Here is a 19335-nt window from a genome sequence, read left to right as displayed (position 1 = left end):
AAAACTCATTGCTTCTCTTTTTGATCCAGAAATAATAATAATAATAATAATAATAAATAGTCATAGTGGGTGATAATAATGGTCATTGTAATAAATTATATGTTTTGAATATTCATTTGCCAGCCACTGTGCTAATCCTGTGCAGGGGTTATCTCTTTTAATTCTCACAGTAGCCCAGTGAAGTATAGGTAGTATCATTACCCCCATTTATAGGCAAGGCTTAGGTAATAAGAACACACACAACTTGCTTGAGATCACACAGCCAGGAAATCTAAGAGCTGGCATTCAAACCCAGGGACTGACTCCAGTGCCTGAACCCTTGACCACTATGCACCTACTGCCTCCTCTTCTCTGTGTTAGAGGAGGTAGAGGACAGAAATTTTTAGTCCCATGGAAAATTTGGGTAGGATAAAGGATTATATTTAGGAAAGTGCAGTCAGGTGGAGAAAGTATGAGCAGACATCCTTTCTTTCATACTATAGACTGGTTACCATCTACTGTGCACCTGCTATGTGCCAACACTTAAGTGCAGAGCTGTCTAAGAGCAAGACCATGCTTTCTCCAGCGCTGCACACTGCCTTTTCTGTAGGGTTCACGATAAGCTAATTCCTGTAGGCCGAATATGTGATTAAGGAAGGTTCACACTGTGGTCTGATAATGGACAAAGGTGCTTTTCTATCGATAGCAAATGTCATTCTCCACAGTCCTGCCAGTGGGATCATGACAGGAGTTTTGAGGTGGTGGAGCAAACTGTCTGGTCCTCCTCTACCTTTGCTCATTCACAAGGTCTGGAGTTTTCTGGCACTGGGGAGATTTCCATCTGAGAGGAGCCTGGCCAACAAAGCTGGCTTATAGGTCCCCTTACAGGGGCTTTTAGCATAGGTGACGCTGTACTTATTCAGCCTGTTAGTAAGCCATCCTGCTTCATAGAATTTAGTAAAGGATAATTAGGAAATATGGTTTTCCTCTCTCCCTCTACAGTGTCTTCTCTAAACCCCAAGTGCGTGACTTTGTGTTGGTACAAATGACGATTCTGCTCACGCTCACAGCTCACCAGTTCTATAGCTTTGTTCTTCCCACTAGAATCTGAAGTACAAAGCTTAATTCTTTATAATGCAGTCACACACACCCAGCTTTAACATGAACACTTGAGTCAGCTCTGATTATATAGATAATACCTATCACATTCTCTACAACTGACATTCCTCAATATTACAATGTATTAGCCAGAATAAACTAATCTGTATCTACAAATACCGCTACCTTGCAGTCTCTACCTTGTTCTAACTCCCCCTTATGAATAGGTCTAAATCAAGATTTTCCTCAATTTATTACATCTCTTTTATATTTCCTTTTCTGTCCTTGTGTTCAATATGGGTAATCCTGCAGTACTGTTTTAGACCCCTGTCTTGCCTTCCAAGGGTACCCTCTATTGCCCTAATCCATCAATTGCTAGAAAAAAAAAAAAATGAAGTTTATAGTTAAAAATGAAATCTTGGAGAGCAAGTAGTTGTTCTTTATAGCAGTCATGCAATTTATTTGCATAAACTGCATATACTTGTCTCATGTATGTACAGTCTAAAGGAGAGAATTAATGCTTATTTCTTTAAAGGAATTGCGAACCCTGCTTAGATGATGTAGGTGAAATATTTCTTCCCTAAATAAGAGCAGAGAGGAGTGGCAGCAATGGGAAATTCAAATATCCAGCCTCACTGGAAAATCAAAGCTAACAAATGTATAGGTATAACAACACCAAAAGAGAAATTAACATAAAGCATTTTATCTTTAAATGTTAAGGAAACTCATCCCAAAACAAAATAAATCCATAACAAAGAGATTTCTAATAATGGAAGATAGTTCTCTCTGAAAGGTTTCCTATAGCAGCCTTCATCACTCTCCTCTTCCTTAATCAAGATGGGAGAGGGCATCTTTTCGGTTCTAGAATTTTAAGTGGAGAAGTCTTGGGACACACTTTGAGTCTCTTTCCAGAAATGGGGCTTGTGTTTTTGGTTTTAATGATAAATAAATAAATGAAATAGAAATATAAGAGAATGTACTGGCGAGTCTGTTTTTCCAAGAAATGGTCTGTGACTTTATTTTTATTGAAAATAAATGTTTAAAACTCACTGGGCCAACTCTGCTGATGAGGAGGTAAGAATGAAATTGCTTTATGAAAGAATGTAAGCACCTTGGGATCACTCAACCTTTTGGAGCCGGAGGCAGCTTCAGACAAACGAGGAGCATACCTTGGCTGACTAGAAAACTAAGCAGGAGACCGCCTGCTGCGCAGCAAATGGGCAACTACTAGAGTATTTACCAGCGTCCTAGTTTGTTGAGATAGTTTAGGTGGAGTTGACACTGTCTTGGAAATACATTGACTAGTTCAGGACTTAAGAAGATACCATCTTTCCTGCCATTCATCCATACGTTGCTGGTGCCAGAGTTATTATAACTATGAAGTGGAATTTTGGCTTGGAATCTTGTAGATTACTCAGTTACACTGAATTATAACAGCACCATCAGCCTTACTACACAGTGTGATTTTTAGAGTCAGGGATGCCATTAATAAAGGTCTACCATACGGTGCAGGAAAGATCACTGAGGGGTCATTAAGGGAAAGAAAAATAAAAGATATCTGTACTTGAATTAGTACTGATTAAATTTTTAAATAGTCATTACAATTAGCAACAGTACAGAAGTAATAATGTGAAAATTGTGAAATAAATAGAATATCTTTCTCTGTACTGATTATTAGCTGAAATGATACAGTAGAAGATTCAATACAACTCTATAGAAAAAATTAGAATTAATTTCTCATTTAAAAATATATGCGAAAGAGATAAAGTAGTTAAATTAAAAAAAAAACTAAATGATATAAATTCAGCTTTGAAAAACAAACTTTAAGGATACAATGATAAACTGAACTCGGGTGGGAACATAATCCTGGGGTTAACACCCCCAGGCAGGAGTGTACAGGGCTCCCCAGTGCAACAACAGACGACCTGCAGGAGTGTTGGTTGATGGTCTGATTCTCCCTAGTTTGAGCGTTTAAAGAGACAGGAGTGTAGAGTTGGGTGGGATTGGGTCTCCCTCTGAGTTCTGGGTCCAAGTAGAGATATTACCAGAGGAGAGGCTCCCAGGCATTTATTAAGTGTTTATTCTTCCAGACAGTCTTCCAGTGCCTTCAAAACAAGTGTCACCTGAATCTCCTCTCACACCCAGGCATATCCGTTTTGGTCGTTAATCCTACTACTTTACTTAAAAACAAACTCAAACCTTGTCTTATTGTTCTATCATTCATGCCTGGGGTATTGACACTTGTATTTTGGGGTGTGCTGTAGCCTGTGTTTCTTTATAGCCCTTTACATGATTGTATCTTTGAAATAGATACAATTTCTATTTTGTATCCTACATGTGAAATAATTTTAAGTGCATTGTTAAAAAGCAAAATTCAACTGAGTAAATTTAAAGATCTCATTGGCTTTATTCAACGATCTATGAATTGGACAGAAGCCCATCTAGTAAAGAGAAAGGAGCTTCAAGGAATTGTACAAAATGGAAGGCTTTTGTAGAAACTGTGGGGCTGAGGCTGATAACAAGAAGGTTATTAGCAAAATAAAAGAAAGGACTGGTTCAGGCCAGGTCATCTTCTTTTGTGGGAAAGGGAATGCAAGGTCTTCTTATATAGATTCCCTCACTAGTGCTGACCAGGACATTCCTGACTGATTGGTTTATTCCACTCCTGGGAGAGGCTGAAACTGCAGTGAGGTTAGGTATTAAGTCTTGGTGGGGTGTAGCACAAGTGACTCCATTTTGGGCTTATTGTTTCTTTTTAACAGCAGTTTTATAATTGAATCCAACAGATTTGGAATTATCCATTGTTTACAATTTAGTCTTCCTGATTTGTGTCTTCATTATGATGACAAACTAATGGCATTTTCTTAAGGAAGATGTTGTGCTTTTATGATATCCATTGTCAAGTGGGATCATCTATCTTATTTGGATCTTGAACAGAAGGGTTTTTTTTTTTTTCTTGAAATGTTGACATTCAAACTTTAAGTTTTCTCTTAGATTTATTCTTATGTTTCCAAAAGTATAACCTTGGATTTTCTGCCTTTAAAAGACTAGAGAATGGTAGAAAGTGTTTGTGAAGGTTCAAGAAGTTACATATAACCTGAGGAACATATACGTTTACCCTCACACAGCATCCTCATGTGCTGCCCCTGCCCCCTCCCCAGAGGCCCCTCAACCCTAGTCACACACACAAGCACACACAAACACACAAGCACACACACAGAGAAAGAATCAATATTACTGATAGGAGTATTCCATATTCTTCATATATTCATGCACGATGAAACCAAGATTGAGGGGATTAAAAATTCCAAAATGTTACCTCTTAGGTCTTGAAAAAGATATTACTCAGATAAATGACATCACATCAGGTTGCCAGAATGTGTTTTCAGTCTTTATGCTTTAGTCACCTGAATGCAAATTTGATTACTTGGGAGCCCTGCTTGATTCCTATATATAACTTGTATAAGTATATGTAAAGAGGGTGTTTGAAGAGCCTACATTTCGCCTGTGTCAACTTCATTCTGGAGATTCTATTTTTTACACAGCACCTCTCAGCTTCTACTATACTGTGTAACTTACTTGTGAAGTTTATTGTCTCTTCCTTATTTCCCCCCACTTGTGAGGAGAGGTCTAGCGAGCTGAAGACAGAAAAGCAGGCATTCCACTTGACAACATGGAGTTTACTGATAATTTTGACAGGACCAGTTTGGGTGGAGGAGTGAGGTTAGAAATCAAATAGAAGTGGGTTGAGTCCTGAATGGGACATGAGGATGTGGACTGTTCATTTGAGAATTTTGTCTGTAAAGAAGAGAAAAGGGGTGCTAGCTAGCAGGAAATATAGATGCAAGATAGGGGGTGTGTTGTTGTCGGGGGGTGGGGAGAGAGAGAGAGAGAGATATTAAGGATGGCAGACCCTTCAACATTTACATTCTGAGACTAGTCTTATTGAGAGGCGTGGATTAACTACACAAGAGTTGTTTAGAAATCTTTGGGAAGAACCTTTGATAGGAGAGGGGATCACTCCTCATTTTAAAAAGGGGGAAAAAGGCAATTTGGCAGATGGAGGGAAGTTTATTGATTCAGTGGTGGGAAGATGAAGGAATTCTAGTCTGATGGTTTTTAGTTTTTACAATGAAGTGTGAGATCCAGTTAAATGATACTTAGGCAGGCCAGGAAACATACTTAGGTTTGGGGAAAGAAATGGCTGTAGTAAATTGTTGTTTTGGTCTCTGGAGGCACATTTATTAGGGAATGTAGTTCATTTGCCAGCACTTGGACATTTGAGGTTTGAAGTCAAATGCTTAAAGTAAAATCAGTCTGTCTGTTGAGTGATTTTCTCCAGCTGTATTCATGCACAGCTGCTCCCGTCCAGAGAAGGCAAGTAATTGAGCTGATCCATGCTTGGGTTTTGCCAGGAGTGAGAGAAGCAAGAGAGACGAGGTTGTTTGTAATGATTATAATGATGGACCTCAGACTCAAATTTAGACAGATTCATCAGAAATATTTTAAAACCCCAATCGTGCAAGTACACTTCCATATTAAGAACTCAGGCTTTAAATCAGACCATCTGTGTTCAAATTCCATTTCCACTCTTTACTAACTGTGACCTTGAGCAGGTTATCTAAGTTTGCCCTAGTTTCCTTCATTTGTAAAGTGGGGATAATATTGGCACCAAACTCAGAATTATTGTTTGGATTTGAGGTTACACATAGAAAGAGTTTAGAAGAGTCCCTGGTACAAATTGAGCACTCAAATAGTAGACTATTACTGTAATTAATATTATACATCCTCACCTAGTGTGTTATCTTCCACTATGTACAGCAAAGAAGAAATATTTCTCTTTCTGTGATTGTCTTATCCAGAGCATTATACCTATTCTTTTTCTCACACTTGTATTTTTAACTAACTCACTCACCTACAGTTTTTTTCTCTTATACGCCTTTAAAATTGGAATGGAATGATAAATGGCAAAACCCACAAAATCCAGTTTCAAACATAAAATTGGATAGATAAGTAACAAGTAAGTGTGTTTGGCAAAGTGTCAGTTTTTGGATAACCAGGATCCCATCTCAACATCTTTTAATGGAAAAAATGAGACCACTCTAATGAGAACAAATGCGTTTAAAAAGTACCTTCCCCAGAGCAGCCTTCGCCCAGACATTAGTATCTTATCAACGTTACATGTAAATTGCTGTTGGTTCATTGTCTTATATACTGGGCAGTGTTGTGACACAACATTCTTTGTGTTCTATTCATTGGTGTACAATCTTATTTGTGTTTAACTTTCTGTGGTTTGTGAGAATACATTATGAATAAGAATAGGTAGAAGCATATGCTACTTATTAACCTTACTGATTTAATATTTCCTCAAAGTCCATAAACTCTAGGGTCATGTGTTATCCCAACTGGGACACTTAAGAGTACGGGGGCACTTTAATAATTATATGTGACAGCAGGTATAAACCAGAACTGTCCCAGGTGTTGAAGGATAATTTTAAAAATTAGGTAATGGAGATCTAATACACAGCACAGTGATTTATAGACACCAATGCTGTATGAAAAACTTCAAAGTTGCTAAGAGACTAGACCTTAAATGTTCTTACCACAAAAAAGGAAATGATGATTATGTGATGTGATAGAGGTGTTAGCTAACGCTGCAGTGGTGATCGTATTGCAATATACAAATATATCAAACCAACATGTTGTACGCCTTAAACTTACACAATGTTATATGCCAATTGTATCTCAATTAAAAATAAAAATTTTTTTAATTTTAATAAAATTTAAACTAGGTAAAATCTTGACTTGTACAAATATTAAAAGAGCATGTGTCAAAGATTTCATTCAACTCACTAATTAATAAGGGAATGGGTAAGAAGTTATAACAGGTTCCAAGGAGAATACTAAGTACTAGTCTTCATAGTCAAGTTAGGGATGCTAAAATGAATTAACGATGGATGCAAAGCTGACAAATTGGTCAGTATCCATCAGGACAATAATCAACTGCATTTGAGTGGACACAATTTGCATTTCTGTGGACAAAATACCATTTGCATTACTATCAGTTTTCTTCATTTTGCAGAGTTTAAAATAGCCCAAAGATAAACTCAGCTACACAGGTGTATCACTCACTAATTTCTGGCCCACATCAAAGGCTTCACCATTTTTCCCCATGCAAGCAAAACTGGTCTGGCTGGGCACCCTAGTTAGTTATATGTTACATATTCTCTCTGTTGTTTGCCTCATGTGATTTGGACTTAACTCCTAATTGATGCTTGGTTAGATTTTTAATTTTTCGTTTTATTCTTGGACGGATTCCTGTGTCTGTTCCCTCTTACAAAGAGGATCTTTAGTAACAAAATTGCAACTTTATTTTATAGTTTATCAAGCTGTGCAATGTTAAGTTCTACTCCTCTTTCATATTTGAGATTGGCCAGAACCTAAACTGTTGTTATTTTGGGGGGAAAATGCTTCTTTTATTCTGTTTTGGTTGCCTCCTCTGGGAGGGCTGGAAGCATTTTGGCAGGATGAGCTGACCAATCTGCAGCTGTTCAAATACTTGGAGCCTTTGGATTGAGTGTGGATTTTGCTTTAAAACCCTTCCCCAACTTAAAAAAAAAGAAAGAATGAAAGAAAGAAAATCCAACAGCCAACTGCATCTACTACTTTTTTTTTTTAACTGCTGTTTGGTAAGCTGCAGTTGTACTTTTGTAACGAGAGGCTGTGTTTATTTTCAGCGTTGGCAGTTCTGCCTAATGAATCAACTGGTATTGAATTCACAAAGGGAGGTGCCGCTTCCCTCCTTCCATCTGTTTGCCAAATGTGTGTGTTCCCTCAGCTCCTAGTGGTGGTTTCACTAAAAAGAGCCATTAGCAAGCGGGTGTTCTCATGGAATTCTCAGTCCTCTGTCTGACTGCTCGGCGGTGTTTGTCCCTTGTGGTACCATAGAGGTTGTTTGCCAAAGCACAACACTTGTGATTCTAGAGAAAGTGTACTTATATTTGTTGTTTCAGTATAAAGTTTGGCTCTGCATTACTCATAGTTTTAGTTTGGTTCTTGAACCTTGGTTTGGTCCTTGAGCCTGGTTTGGTCCTTCACGATGGGATGCCTATCTCTGAGCAGCAGTGTTGCCATGGGGATTGAAATTACTCCAGAGAAGAGACAAGAGATCAAGTGAATACTGGTAGGCTCTCTTAAAACTGGGAGCCTGTGATGAATTTCTTTCCATTATACTGTATTTTCAGCAAATCCTTCTTTAATTCTTTTTTTTCTTCTTTAATTCTTACTAATAGTAGGGAGGAGGTTGTTTTATTAGCAAAACTTGGAGATTTCTTTTCTATTTTTATTTTGTACTTTCATTCATGTATTAGGAGCCTTTTAGGTCAGCACTTCTCAAACTTGAATGTGCATATGAATCACTTGAGATTTTGATGAGATGAAGATTCTGGTTCAGTACAGTTAGGGGTCTGAGATTCTGCATTTCTGTCAAGCTTTGGGCCACACTATGAACAGTAAAAATATCAGGGCACACAGCTTTGGTGCTTTCTCTGTGGTCTTTGGAGCAATTTAGATAGTCAAAGGGTAGAATGATGATTTGGTTGGTGTTTGGTAGCAAAATATTTGGAAATATTTGCCTTCGCATTGGTGTCAGGAACCCGGTAGAGGAATCAGACAACTTTCCAGCTCTTCCAGAGACAGACCTTCACATTGAACATATGTTATTTTGTTTGAGATTTTGGAATTTCCAGGACATTTTACATACCTAATTTCAAATCTAAACTTGAAGTATTTTTCAAAGCAAATTATGAGTTGTTTGGGGGTTCTGTTACCTGTGTACAATAACATCGATTATGTTCTTTTCGCAGTTACATGCCCCACTTCTTGATATATTACATAGGTTTTAAACAATAATTTCCCTGAAATTTGATTGTATGAATATTTTAATATCACTGTCTCTTGTGTACTGTGCAATTTCACTTAGCTTACTAAACAGTTTTATAAAAACTGAGTGTCATCCAAGAAGTCTTTGGAGTACTATTAAATGTTATTTCTCTATTCTGACCTAGATAATGGACAGTAAACTATTTTTTAAAAAGGCCACTGACCCACCGAAGAGGTGTTCACTCACACACACACACACATACAAAGAAGGAACCTAATGTAAGAACTACATTGATCTGTATTATTACCCTTACCTTATTCCCAAAAACTTCTAATTAGTTTTGGAATTTACAAAAAAAGAGAAAGTATAAAAACTTGCTTCTAAAGTGAAGAATAAGATCATGAGGAAAACTGTTCCAATACCTGTAAAAAATACTGGTTAACCAGGGGAGTCTGAGAGCTGAGAGAGGAGTGTGAAGTTAAAATGACAAAAGAGAAACACATATGTAAGGGGAGTGGAGAATCCAGATACTCATGAAGAGCATATCAGGGAGGAGAAACCATTTTTTTTCTCTACCCTCTTAGGTTCAATTTCTGGTGGCCTCTGAATTAAACTGACAAAAGGCAAATTAGCAGAGAAAAGAGTTTATTTATGGATGCAATCTGCATACAGTGATGAGTAACTCAAAAAGGAGGTTGGAATTTGGGGCTTATATATTCAATTTAGCAGGGGAAAGGAACTGGGGAGAAAAGGCTCCTATGAGAAGAACCAGTAGGTTTCTTTAGGAAAGATATGTGTTTCTTTAGGAGAACAAACATGAGATAAGAAAGTTTGTGATAATGTTTGTTTATGCAGGTGCTAGTGGTTTTTCTGTCTTCTTCATAGCCCTGAAACTCTCCTAAGAGGATTTATGGTAGCCTCATTTCCAAGAAGATGCTACTTTTAAGTCAGATAAAGGAAGCTCTGACAAGGCTTCTTTCTGCATTTGTTGACTCTCAGATGTCTTCAGCTTAAGATAAGCTTTGTACCAACTCTAGGTTTCTGAGTGAGTCCCCATGGGGAAAAAGGGCAAATTTACACTGAAGAAAGAAAGACTCAAGGTTAAAGAGGGGGAAGACTCAGTAGATTGTGAGGTGGAGATGTTATTCACAGTTAAACTATTTCTCTGTTCTTTGGAAATCTGATTAGGACTTCTAAAGTTTAGCACCTCTTCAGAGCACTTCTGCTCTCAGAGGATTTATTCTAAATGAGCATCTATATCTACCGAACATGAGTAGAATTATTCTGGAGCCTACACTGATCTGGCTACATCAAGGCTGAGGCTCCAGGGTCCATGACAGTCACATTTTATATCTAGGTTTTAATCTTTAGCTGTAATGCTTTTTGAAATAGATAAAGAAAATTATTTCATCTATAGTTTCATGATATAATTGCTCAAATAAAAATCTATTGTTTCAAATATTAAGTAATAATTGGGCATCAGGTTTCTGAGTGATCCATCGGGGGATAATTTTGCATGTATCTTAAAAATTTGAATAAAAATCCTATTTACATATTTTCTGTGTGACAGTTATTATTTTATACATTCCTTTATTTAAATATATTACTATTTTTTTCCAGTCATCAAACACAGACAACCTGTTGGGATCATCCTAAAATGACTGAACTCTTTCAATCTCTTGGTGAGTGTTATTTTAGTTAATTGTAATGAATTAACCTAAACAACTGAGGGTTGTATATTAAATGGACACTAGTCACCATCTTTCCTTACATGGCATGTTATGTTTAAAGGATCATGTCATGGGCATGTGAAAGCAGTTGAATTTCTAAGGTCAATGCAATAAACAGATTTTACCTTTCTTCTTAAGAGAATGCAGGGTTTGAAATGGTGTGAGCCAAAGAAGGTTGATTTTAAAAGTAGTGTAATTTGTTTTACCTCTCTCATATTGAGTCGTCTTAAACTTCAGCTTTGAGTGAAAACAAAAACAATTAGGGTACAGCAGCCTCTAATCCACTGCTTTAAATGTGCTTTTCACTCACTTTATATTTAGTAAATATTATTAAATTAGCTTGCCTAGTTTCATTTTGTCTAAGTTGTCATTAAAAGCTAAATTCATTTTAATATAAAAATACATGAAAACACGTGAGATGAGAATTAGGACCTTGTAGATTTCTAGTAGAATGTGACTTTGAACTGATTATTTAGCTGCTTCCCTTAGGTCATTCCAGTGGCTTTGAAAGAGTTTTCTTTTGGCGGGGGCTGAGTTGCTGCTGGAGAGGGAGAGTGGCACCCCAAAGCTCTCATGCCCACTCCCATTTCAGCAAGGAGGGGGCACTCCTTTTCATCTCGTTAAATATCAGGCTTCTGTGTGAGCTTCTGTTTGGGTAGGTGAGGACAGCTGCAACGGTTATCAAGCAAGAGAAAAGCCACTGGATTGTTTAGTTGGTAAAACGAAGGCGCCAATGTTGATGATTTCTGAGTTTTCTTCTAACTCTTCTAGTCTCTCATACGGCTACTCTGTCTTTAAGGAGACAGAGAAAGAAATTCCAGTGTCTTTTCTTTCTCAACTTGATGCTAAATCTTTAAGATTTTTTAAAAATTCGGATAAAATTGACATATGACATTATATTAGTTTCAGGTGTACAACGTAATTGTTCGATATTTGTGTATATGTGAAATGATCACCACAGTTAAGTCTAATTAACATCCATCATCAAACATAGTTACATATTTTTTTTTCTTGTGATGAGAACTTTTAAGATCTACTCTTTTAGCAACTTTTAAATATACAATACAGTATTATTAACTGGAGTTAATCTATTGTTTCTAAAGATTTGAGTATTGATTATAGTATAATTTTAACCAGATTGATAAAAGGGCAGAAGAAGCAAATAGATCAGGACAGAAGGAGCCTAGAAATAAGACTAGCTTTGTGAGTAGTGAGATGGACAGCCTAGTTGACAGAAGACTGATTGTCCTTGGGGAAAATGCCCTGGAGGAGGGTCCCTCTTAGCTGTAGAGAAGGCAGGGCCCTCAGCCTACAGTGGGATGTATTTATTAGGCCATGGAAAGTCAACAGGCTGTGTTTCCTTTTCCTCATTTCCCTCCGTTTCCTATTTGAAAATGCTTTCTTGAAATCTGTGTAGCACTGCTTTGGAAAGTATCTTACCATGGTGCTAATGAACTTTAATTATTTTCTTTTTTTTTTTTTTTTTAATTTTTTTAAAAATTTTTTTTAAATTATTTTCTTAAATGTTGTAGATTTTAGGAATAGACCTTTTCATGTGAACAGACATAATACTTTTCCATCACTGAAGTAAACAAATATATTCTTGCCATGCAATGTAAGTTAAATCATAAGCATGCTTTTGAATGTGTTCCATTTTCCATTTCAGCTGACCTGAATAATGTACGTTTCTCTGCCTACCGTACAGCCATCAAAATCCGAAGACTACAAAAAGCACTATGTTGTGAGTTTATTCTGCCAAAGTTAATCACTCTGTTATTTGGATTGCCTTTCTTGTTTTTTTTTTTTTTAAGACAAAGATAAATGAAGAGGGTGATGTGTTTGTGGAGTTAATCTGATTTTCAGTGTACTTCACTCAAGGAGTTGGCTGTGTTTCTCTGAATGCCTTATTATTTGCCCCATCAGCATGCGTGCAGTAGTAAAATCAATGAACATATGCCATTCTCAGTTGGAGAACGAAATTAACCAAAATACAGGGGTCACATTAAAAGCTTTTTCAAAAATTATGCTGCCACCCAATTTAAAAGGATTAAATCAAGGAATCAAAGTAGTAGATCATTGCCTTTTTAGTACTTTGGATTCATTTGGAAGTGTAGGATTCCAAACAGTTTGAATCAATGCAATCATATGATAAAGAAACACTGAAAAATGGCATTCCTGATCCAAATTTGAACTGGTACCTAGAATATTAGATAAAGGGCTCTGTGTTCATTTAAACATGTCTTGAGACATTTAATGTTGTCAACATGAACTTTAACCTGTAGAGAGTATGTTCAGAGTGATAGTCTGTGATAGTTTTACTAAAGGATTATGCCTTTCCCCATAACCTAAATTTAAGTATATGTATGAATGCTTGTAATAGAATATAGATTTAAGCTGTCTGCATTCTACTTGTGGTTGCAGTTTTAATGATTGAGTCTACTCAAAGAACATTTAGGCTTTGTCAGGTAGTTAATATGGAAAGTAACATTTGCCTATACGTTTACAACAGCATAATTTGAATAATTCCAAATAGCCTTGTTTGCTGCCTTTTGTTAACAGTTGTTGTACGTCTAGGCTGTTCAGTGAAGCTTTGCAGAATACCCTTAGAAAAATGATATATTAAGGTTAAAGACCTGCTCTGTTAAGTCAGTAGAAATTAGAAGTACATTTTAAGCTGGTCACATGAGGAGAGCTGAGGAAAGAGAAGTGTAGAATCATTCCGAGAAAATATAGTAACGCAAAGCTTTAGAATAAGAAAAACAAGCTACGTGTGGAAGAGCTGTCTGAAGGGCTGAAAAACACCTCCAGATTAGGCGATGGACGAGAGGCTGAGATGGCCTAGAAGCCCATAATCCTCGGAGCCCCAGAGATCATTGGTAGGTTGTAGTGGTCACAGCAAGTATGGCAGAGTGACCAGTCCCAAAATATAAAGCCAGCACACTCTGGCTAGTGATCTGTATGTTGAGCCATAAGGGAATAGGAAGTGAATTAGGAGCACTCAGAAGGGATTTCAGTGAGCTCAGTCGGGCCAGGGTGACAGCAGTTTTGAAAGAGACTCAGCTGCATGTCCAGAATCCAGCTGACAGACCTGGAAGGGCTTCTCAGGCCTGATGAGCTATAAAATGAGGACAGATGACTCAGCCACAAAATCTCCATTGATGGGAGACTGCTTTTATCACTGTGAACATGGGCCCAGTTTTTAGTAATACTTCTGGGCAGATAAACATATTAACGCATTTGCTGTTTTCTTCTGTGGGTTTTTTCGAGTCCTAAAGAAAAAACTCCATCCTTCAGCTCATCCCTCCAAACCAGAGGGGAGCAGAAGAGAGATGCTTCCCACCTCTAAACTAAACTACATTTAGTAACGCACACTTAGAAATATGCTGGGTTGTGTTCGATTGTAAACGTTCGCGGTGATGTCCTTAGGGCCACCTGGCTACCACTTTCCCCGCTGCCTCCTGACCCCACTGCCCTCCTAGTGGGGCCTTGGCACCACTGATCCAGCTACCTGTTTATGATTAATCTGCTTCCTCCTCTCCCATCCTTTCTGTTTACTCGAAGTGCCCTGACCCTTCTTCCTCTGCAATCGTCTGTAACCCTTTAGTCCTCCCCAATTCTGTTAAAAATTTACTTCTTTTGGAAACATTTACAAGCTAATCCCACCTGCCTCCAGTTTTTCCAGAACTTTATGATGGCCTGTAACGACTTTTTCTCCCATCAGCACCTCTTGCGTGGCTTTGTGTGACAGATAATGTGAGGAGGATTGCCCCATCTGTGTTGACACCTGCCTTAGGTCAACGGTTGCCTCTCATTTCATGTAAATCTCCCCCCAGCACAGTGTCCTAACAAAGAGGGCACACTGTTTTTACTGTCATTGTTCATTTATGTATCGGACTCCAAGACTGTGCAAGAGATAAAACAATATAAAAAGACTTGGTTCCCACACTCAAGGAACGTAAATTCGGAGATAGCACGTTACACGTGGACACAACCCCCCTGCTTACAACAGATCCTGCTGCCCTCGGCACAGAACGGCCTTTGCCTTGGCCGGTCTCTCCATTCACCTCGTTCACCACAGCCCACGGTGGGCTCTCACAGTTCTAGTGGACATTGAAATGGTGACCTCTGTATTTTGTTCCTCTTGCCTGAAGAGCTCCTGTCTTAGCTCTTTGTGGCTGGTGCGTTCTTTTCCTTTTTAGGTCCTAGTTTAACTCACCCATCTCTAATGAGTCTTTTCTTGGCTACTCTACTCCAAACTAGGTCACTCCTGATTTTCCATGTCATAGATTCCGTTCTTTCCTTATGTGGCACTTGTCATAATATTTCATATTCTGTGTATTTACTTACTTACCATCTGTCTCTCCAAATGAGCTAAGCTTTCATGTGAGGGCTGAGTCTGCTTTCTTCTCCACTTCAGGCCTCATACAATCTCTGGCACAGAGCAGTCTCCTAGGACACAAGTGAATGATTTTTTTTTTAATAAATTTATTTATTCATTTATTTATTTTTGGCTGCGTTGGGTCTTCGTTGCTACGCACAGGCTTTCTCTAGTTGCAGCAAGCGGGGGCTACTCTTTGTTGCAGTGCACGGGCTTCTCATTGCGGTGGCTTCTCTTTGTTGTGGAGCACGGGCTCTAGGTGCACGGGCTTCAGTAGTTGTGGCACGCAGGCTCAGTAGTTGTGGCTTGCGGGCTTTAGAGCACAGGCTCAGTAGTTGTGGCACACGGACTTAGTTGCCCTGCGGCACGTGGGATCCTTCTGGACCAAGGATCGAACCCATGTCCCCTGCATTGGCAGGCGGATTCTTAACCACTGTGCCACCAGGGAAGTCCCCATGAGTGAATGCTTTGAGTTTGAAAATTATCGGAGTACTCCAGGAAATATGTATAGGATTTATAGTAGCACTTATTAATAGTAACATTTGTTTCATTTTGGCATATTCATAAATATGATATACATCAGCAAAAATAAACTAGTAATCAGCATCAACATGGTTGAATCTTAGAATTATAAAGTTGCGTGAAAAAAATCAAGTAGCAGAAGAAATTTGTACAATTTGATTCCATTTATTTATATAGTTCAAAACCAGGCAGAACTAAGTGCTCTGTTATTTAGGGACACATATATACTTTCAGAAATTAAAAGTGAAATACAAAGATTAGTGGTTCTCCCTGTGATTGTGAGGGGATGTAATTAAGGAGATTTTTCCAACGAGCTTCCAACATACAGTGATAGCCTGTTTCTATAGCTGTGTAATGAATTAATGGGAGCTTGTTCTATTATTTTTCTTTAGACCACACATATGTATTATACATATTCTTTTGTGTTTTGATTTAAAAACTTTATGTGCTAGGCAGCAACAGAGAAATCAAAGGGAAATACTGGCAGAGATTCCCTTCATTGTGAAGAGTAAGGCAAAGCTTCCTTGAGTAGGAAGCATATCAGCCAGGATCTAAAAGCCACACAGGAGTTAGGCACATGGCTGTAATCAAGGGTAAGAAGGAAGGGAGTTATATTCATAAGAATCAAAGGCTTGGATGGAGTTCAGGGAACATCATGTAATAATGGAGTCTAAATGGAGTAGCTTATGAGCTAGTTTGTCCAGTATTCTGAAATGTCCTTAAAATTGGTTTAGGTCCAGTTTCAAGGTCTTTTTTTTTTTTTTTGAGCTGGTTATTTTATTTATTTATTTATTTTAAGTGGGGATCACTTTTTTTAAAAATTATTTATTTATTTATTTAATTTTGGCTGTGTTGGGTCTTCGTTTCTGTGAGAGGGCTTTTCTTTCTAGTTGCGGCAAGCGGGGGCCACTCTTCATCGCGGTGCACGGGCCTCTCTCACTATCGTGGCCTCTCTCGTTGCGGAGCACAGGCTCCAGACGTGCAAGCTCAGTAGTTGTGGCTCACGGGCCCAGTTGCTCCGCGGCACGTGGGATCTTCCCAGACCAGGGCTCGAACCTGTTTCCTGCGCATTGGCAGGCAAATTCTCAACCACCGCGCCACCAAGGAAGCCCCAAGGTCATTTTTAATGAAATCTTCTCTGATTCCCTCAGTTTTTTGTTCCTCAAGCTCTCACAATGTTGTGTTTAATGTTTGGATATTTTCTTTATAGATTGGGGTGCTATAGAACAGTTTTCTGTTTTGTGTAAGTTAGGACATAGGGCCAATCGTGGATGTATGCATTAGGCAATATCTAAGATCAAAGGACCAAGGGAAGAGAGGACAAGTAAAGAGTTCAGGTGAAAGGTGATGGAGGCTGAGCATAGGAGGGGAGATGAGGGCATGGATTTGTAAGGAGGAAGGAGAGCTAATAATTGGGGGGATTTGGTACTTGATAGATTGCAGAGTGTGCAAGAAGGAGAGTGGTAGGATATCTTGGGATTTGCAGACTCATGGTCTGTGTAGTAACAGCATTACTGGATTTCTGCATAACAAAAAGGCAAGACCTTTATTTGGACATATTAAGGTGAAGATTCCTGGAAGACGCTAATATAGCTCTGGTTGGGAACAAAGCAGCGGGAATGTGGATCAGGTATTCAAGCAGGAGATCAGGATGAGAAAACAGAACCTGGAGTCATCCAGAGAGAAGTAATAACTGTAGTAATGAAAGTGAATGAGAGCATCAGGTTTATAGAGGGAAAGGGCAGACATGAGACCTTGAGTGCCACTGACTTTTCTGAGCTGTCCAGGGAAGAGGAGATAGGAAATGTGCTAAGAAGGGACAGTCAGACAGAGAGGAGAGTCATAGAAGCCCAAGGTCGGATGCTAAACAGTGTGTGTTTTTGCAGAACAGGAGAATGATGATCCAATTCCATTCAACCCCCTTTGCCTCATTGTGGGCTTAAAGAAAAGCCTGAAAGTTGGTAGAAAGTGATTCTGCTATTTGTTTCATTTGCTGCACGACTGAGCTGTCATTTGTCTCCCTTTGAAAAGAGAAAATCATAATTTTCTGTGACTTAAATGTAGTCAGTCTTTAAAGGTACCTAAATGTGACACACTTCAGGGAGATGTAATCCTGGCTTAAGCACGAAGGCAAAGTGTCAGAGTAAATCACTAAAAATTGAAGACATGATAGTCTGTGGGATGTGGCAAATTACTGTCACAGCTACAAAGTGTATCACAAAGGAGGCTTTTCCAGAAGAAATACAAGAACAGCCTGATTCAGGAAATGGTCTTTTTGGAATTTGGTCTTTTGTCACCCTTAGGCCATGTAGGGATGTAATAGTGCTGTGTTGCTGGGATAATTAGTGTTGAAATTCAGAAAACTTAGAGCATTTTGGCAATATTTGAATATGTTTCTTTATATCTATGAGGAATTATAGTTCTGTGGCCACTGTCATTTATTAAGCACTTCTCTTTGTCAAGTACTGTGAAGAACGAATTTGAATTTTACTCCTGCCCTCTGGAAGTTTATAATTGAAAATAGTGTACAGCGCCAAGAAATGAGGTACAAATGACAATGAAAATTCCAGATGGTTCTTTTTTTTTTTTCTGACACCATCTCGAACTCATGTGAAGCTTATACAGGTTACTTTTGTAATTAGCTGAAATTTTACCAGTGATGTATTTGACATCTAAAGAAAATGGACTCATCTTTTGTCCACACTTGTGTGTTCTATATTTGTGTCTTTCTCTCTTTTAAAAAAAATGACTTCTCTGTTGAGTTGTTTTAAAAATAATTTTAATCTGCATAATTTTAAAGCAGTTCTTTTCCATTGTAGATAACTTGGGGAAAAAAATCATTCTATGGTATTTAAGCAGCTAGACACATTTCATAAATGTCTTTAAAAAATTCAAAATTAGTGGTTATTCAATGGTTAAAAATAGAAGAATACAAAGGAAGCTATTTGTTCATTTTACTTAACTGTCAAAATATGTCATACTTTTGAGGGAACAGTTGTGTATCATGCAAAGAGAAAGTAGTTGTTTATATATTAAAAAAAGTTTTCCCAAGTTTATTTTTTTAACGTTAAAAAGTTAAGTATGGAGATGGGGAAGAATTTTATAAAGCAGTCATTTCCATGAGCAGACCTTAAGTTCATGTGGTTCTGTAATTTTCCAAACCTATATGTTTAGATTTAGAAGAGTCACCGCCACACTCAGTAAATGTATAGATACATGGCAGTTTGATAATCTAATATGTTTTCCTGTTTTCAGTTAGCTAATGAAGGACTCAAAGTTGATTGAAAGGAAAGATTATGTAATGTTCTTCTCTTTGTCTAAACTCTTCCTCCTGGCCTTGGAGGGCGCCCCCTAGGCCAACATGGCCTGCCCCCTGAGCTCTGTGCGTTTACTCACGGTAACGATGTGCCACCCATGTGTGACCACACTGCCATCATCGGTTCTCAGAGCTGCCTAGACTTCCTCGAATTCTTGTCTTTTTTCAAGCAGTTCTCTCTTCCTGGAATTCTTTCCTTGCTTTATATGGATCTCTTGTATCTTAGCTATTTTTTAAGGTCCATTTCAAATCCCACCTTCCCAGGGAGCTTTTTCTATTCTCCTTCCACTCCCCTAGCAGTAATAGTTCTCGTAGAAATTTATGTCTTCTTCTTGTAGGGCATTTCCACCCCTTTTAGTGAAGTTATCAGTATGCTTATCCTGCTTCTCAGACTGGCCATCTTCGAGAGCAGGGCTCCACTTTATCCTTA

General features: G+C 38.3%; 1 protein-coding gene across 13 annotated transcripts in view; it reads left to right on the top strand.

The window, feature by feature from the left end:
• The window catches only part of UTRN (utrophin), a 496228-nt gene that overhangs the window by 407483 nt on the left and 69410 nt on the right, over positions 1–19335 (top strand). For all 13 annotated transcript variants that reach the window (XM_082474349.1, XM_082474346.1, XM_082474342.1 and 10 more), the window contains 2 exons: positions 10580–10641; positions 12356–12430. In XM_082474349.1, the coding sequence (XP_082330475.1) occupies positions 10580–10641; positions 12356–12430 (137 nt within the window). The remainder of the gene's footprint in view (positions 1–10579; positions 10642–12355; positions 12431–19335) is intronic.

The sequence above is a fragment of the Balaenoptera physalus genome, assembly GCF_965194825.1.
Source record: "Balaenoptera physalus genome assembly, chromosome: 9".
NCBI classification, from domain to species: Eukaryota; Metazoa; Chordata; class Mammalia; order Artiodactyla; family Balaenopteridae; genus Balaenoptera; species Balaenoptera physalus.
This window is presented reverse-complemented; position numbering and strand designations above follow the sequence as displayed.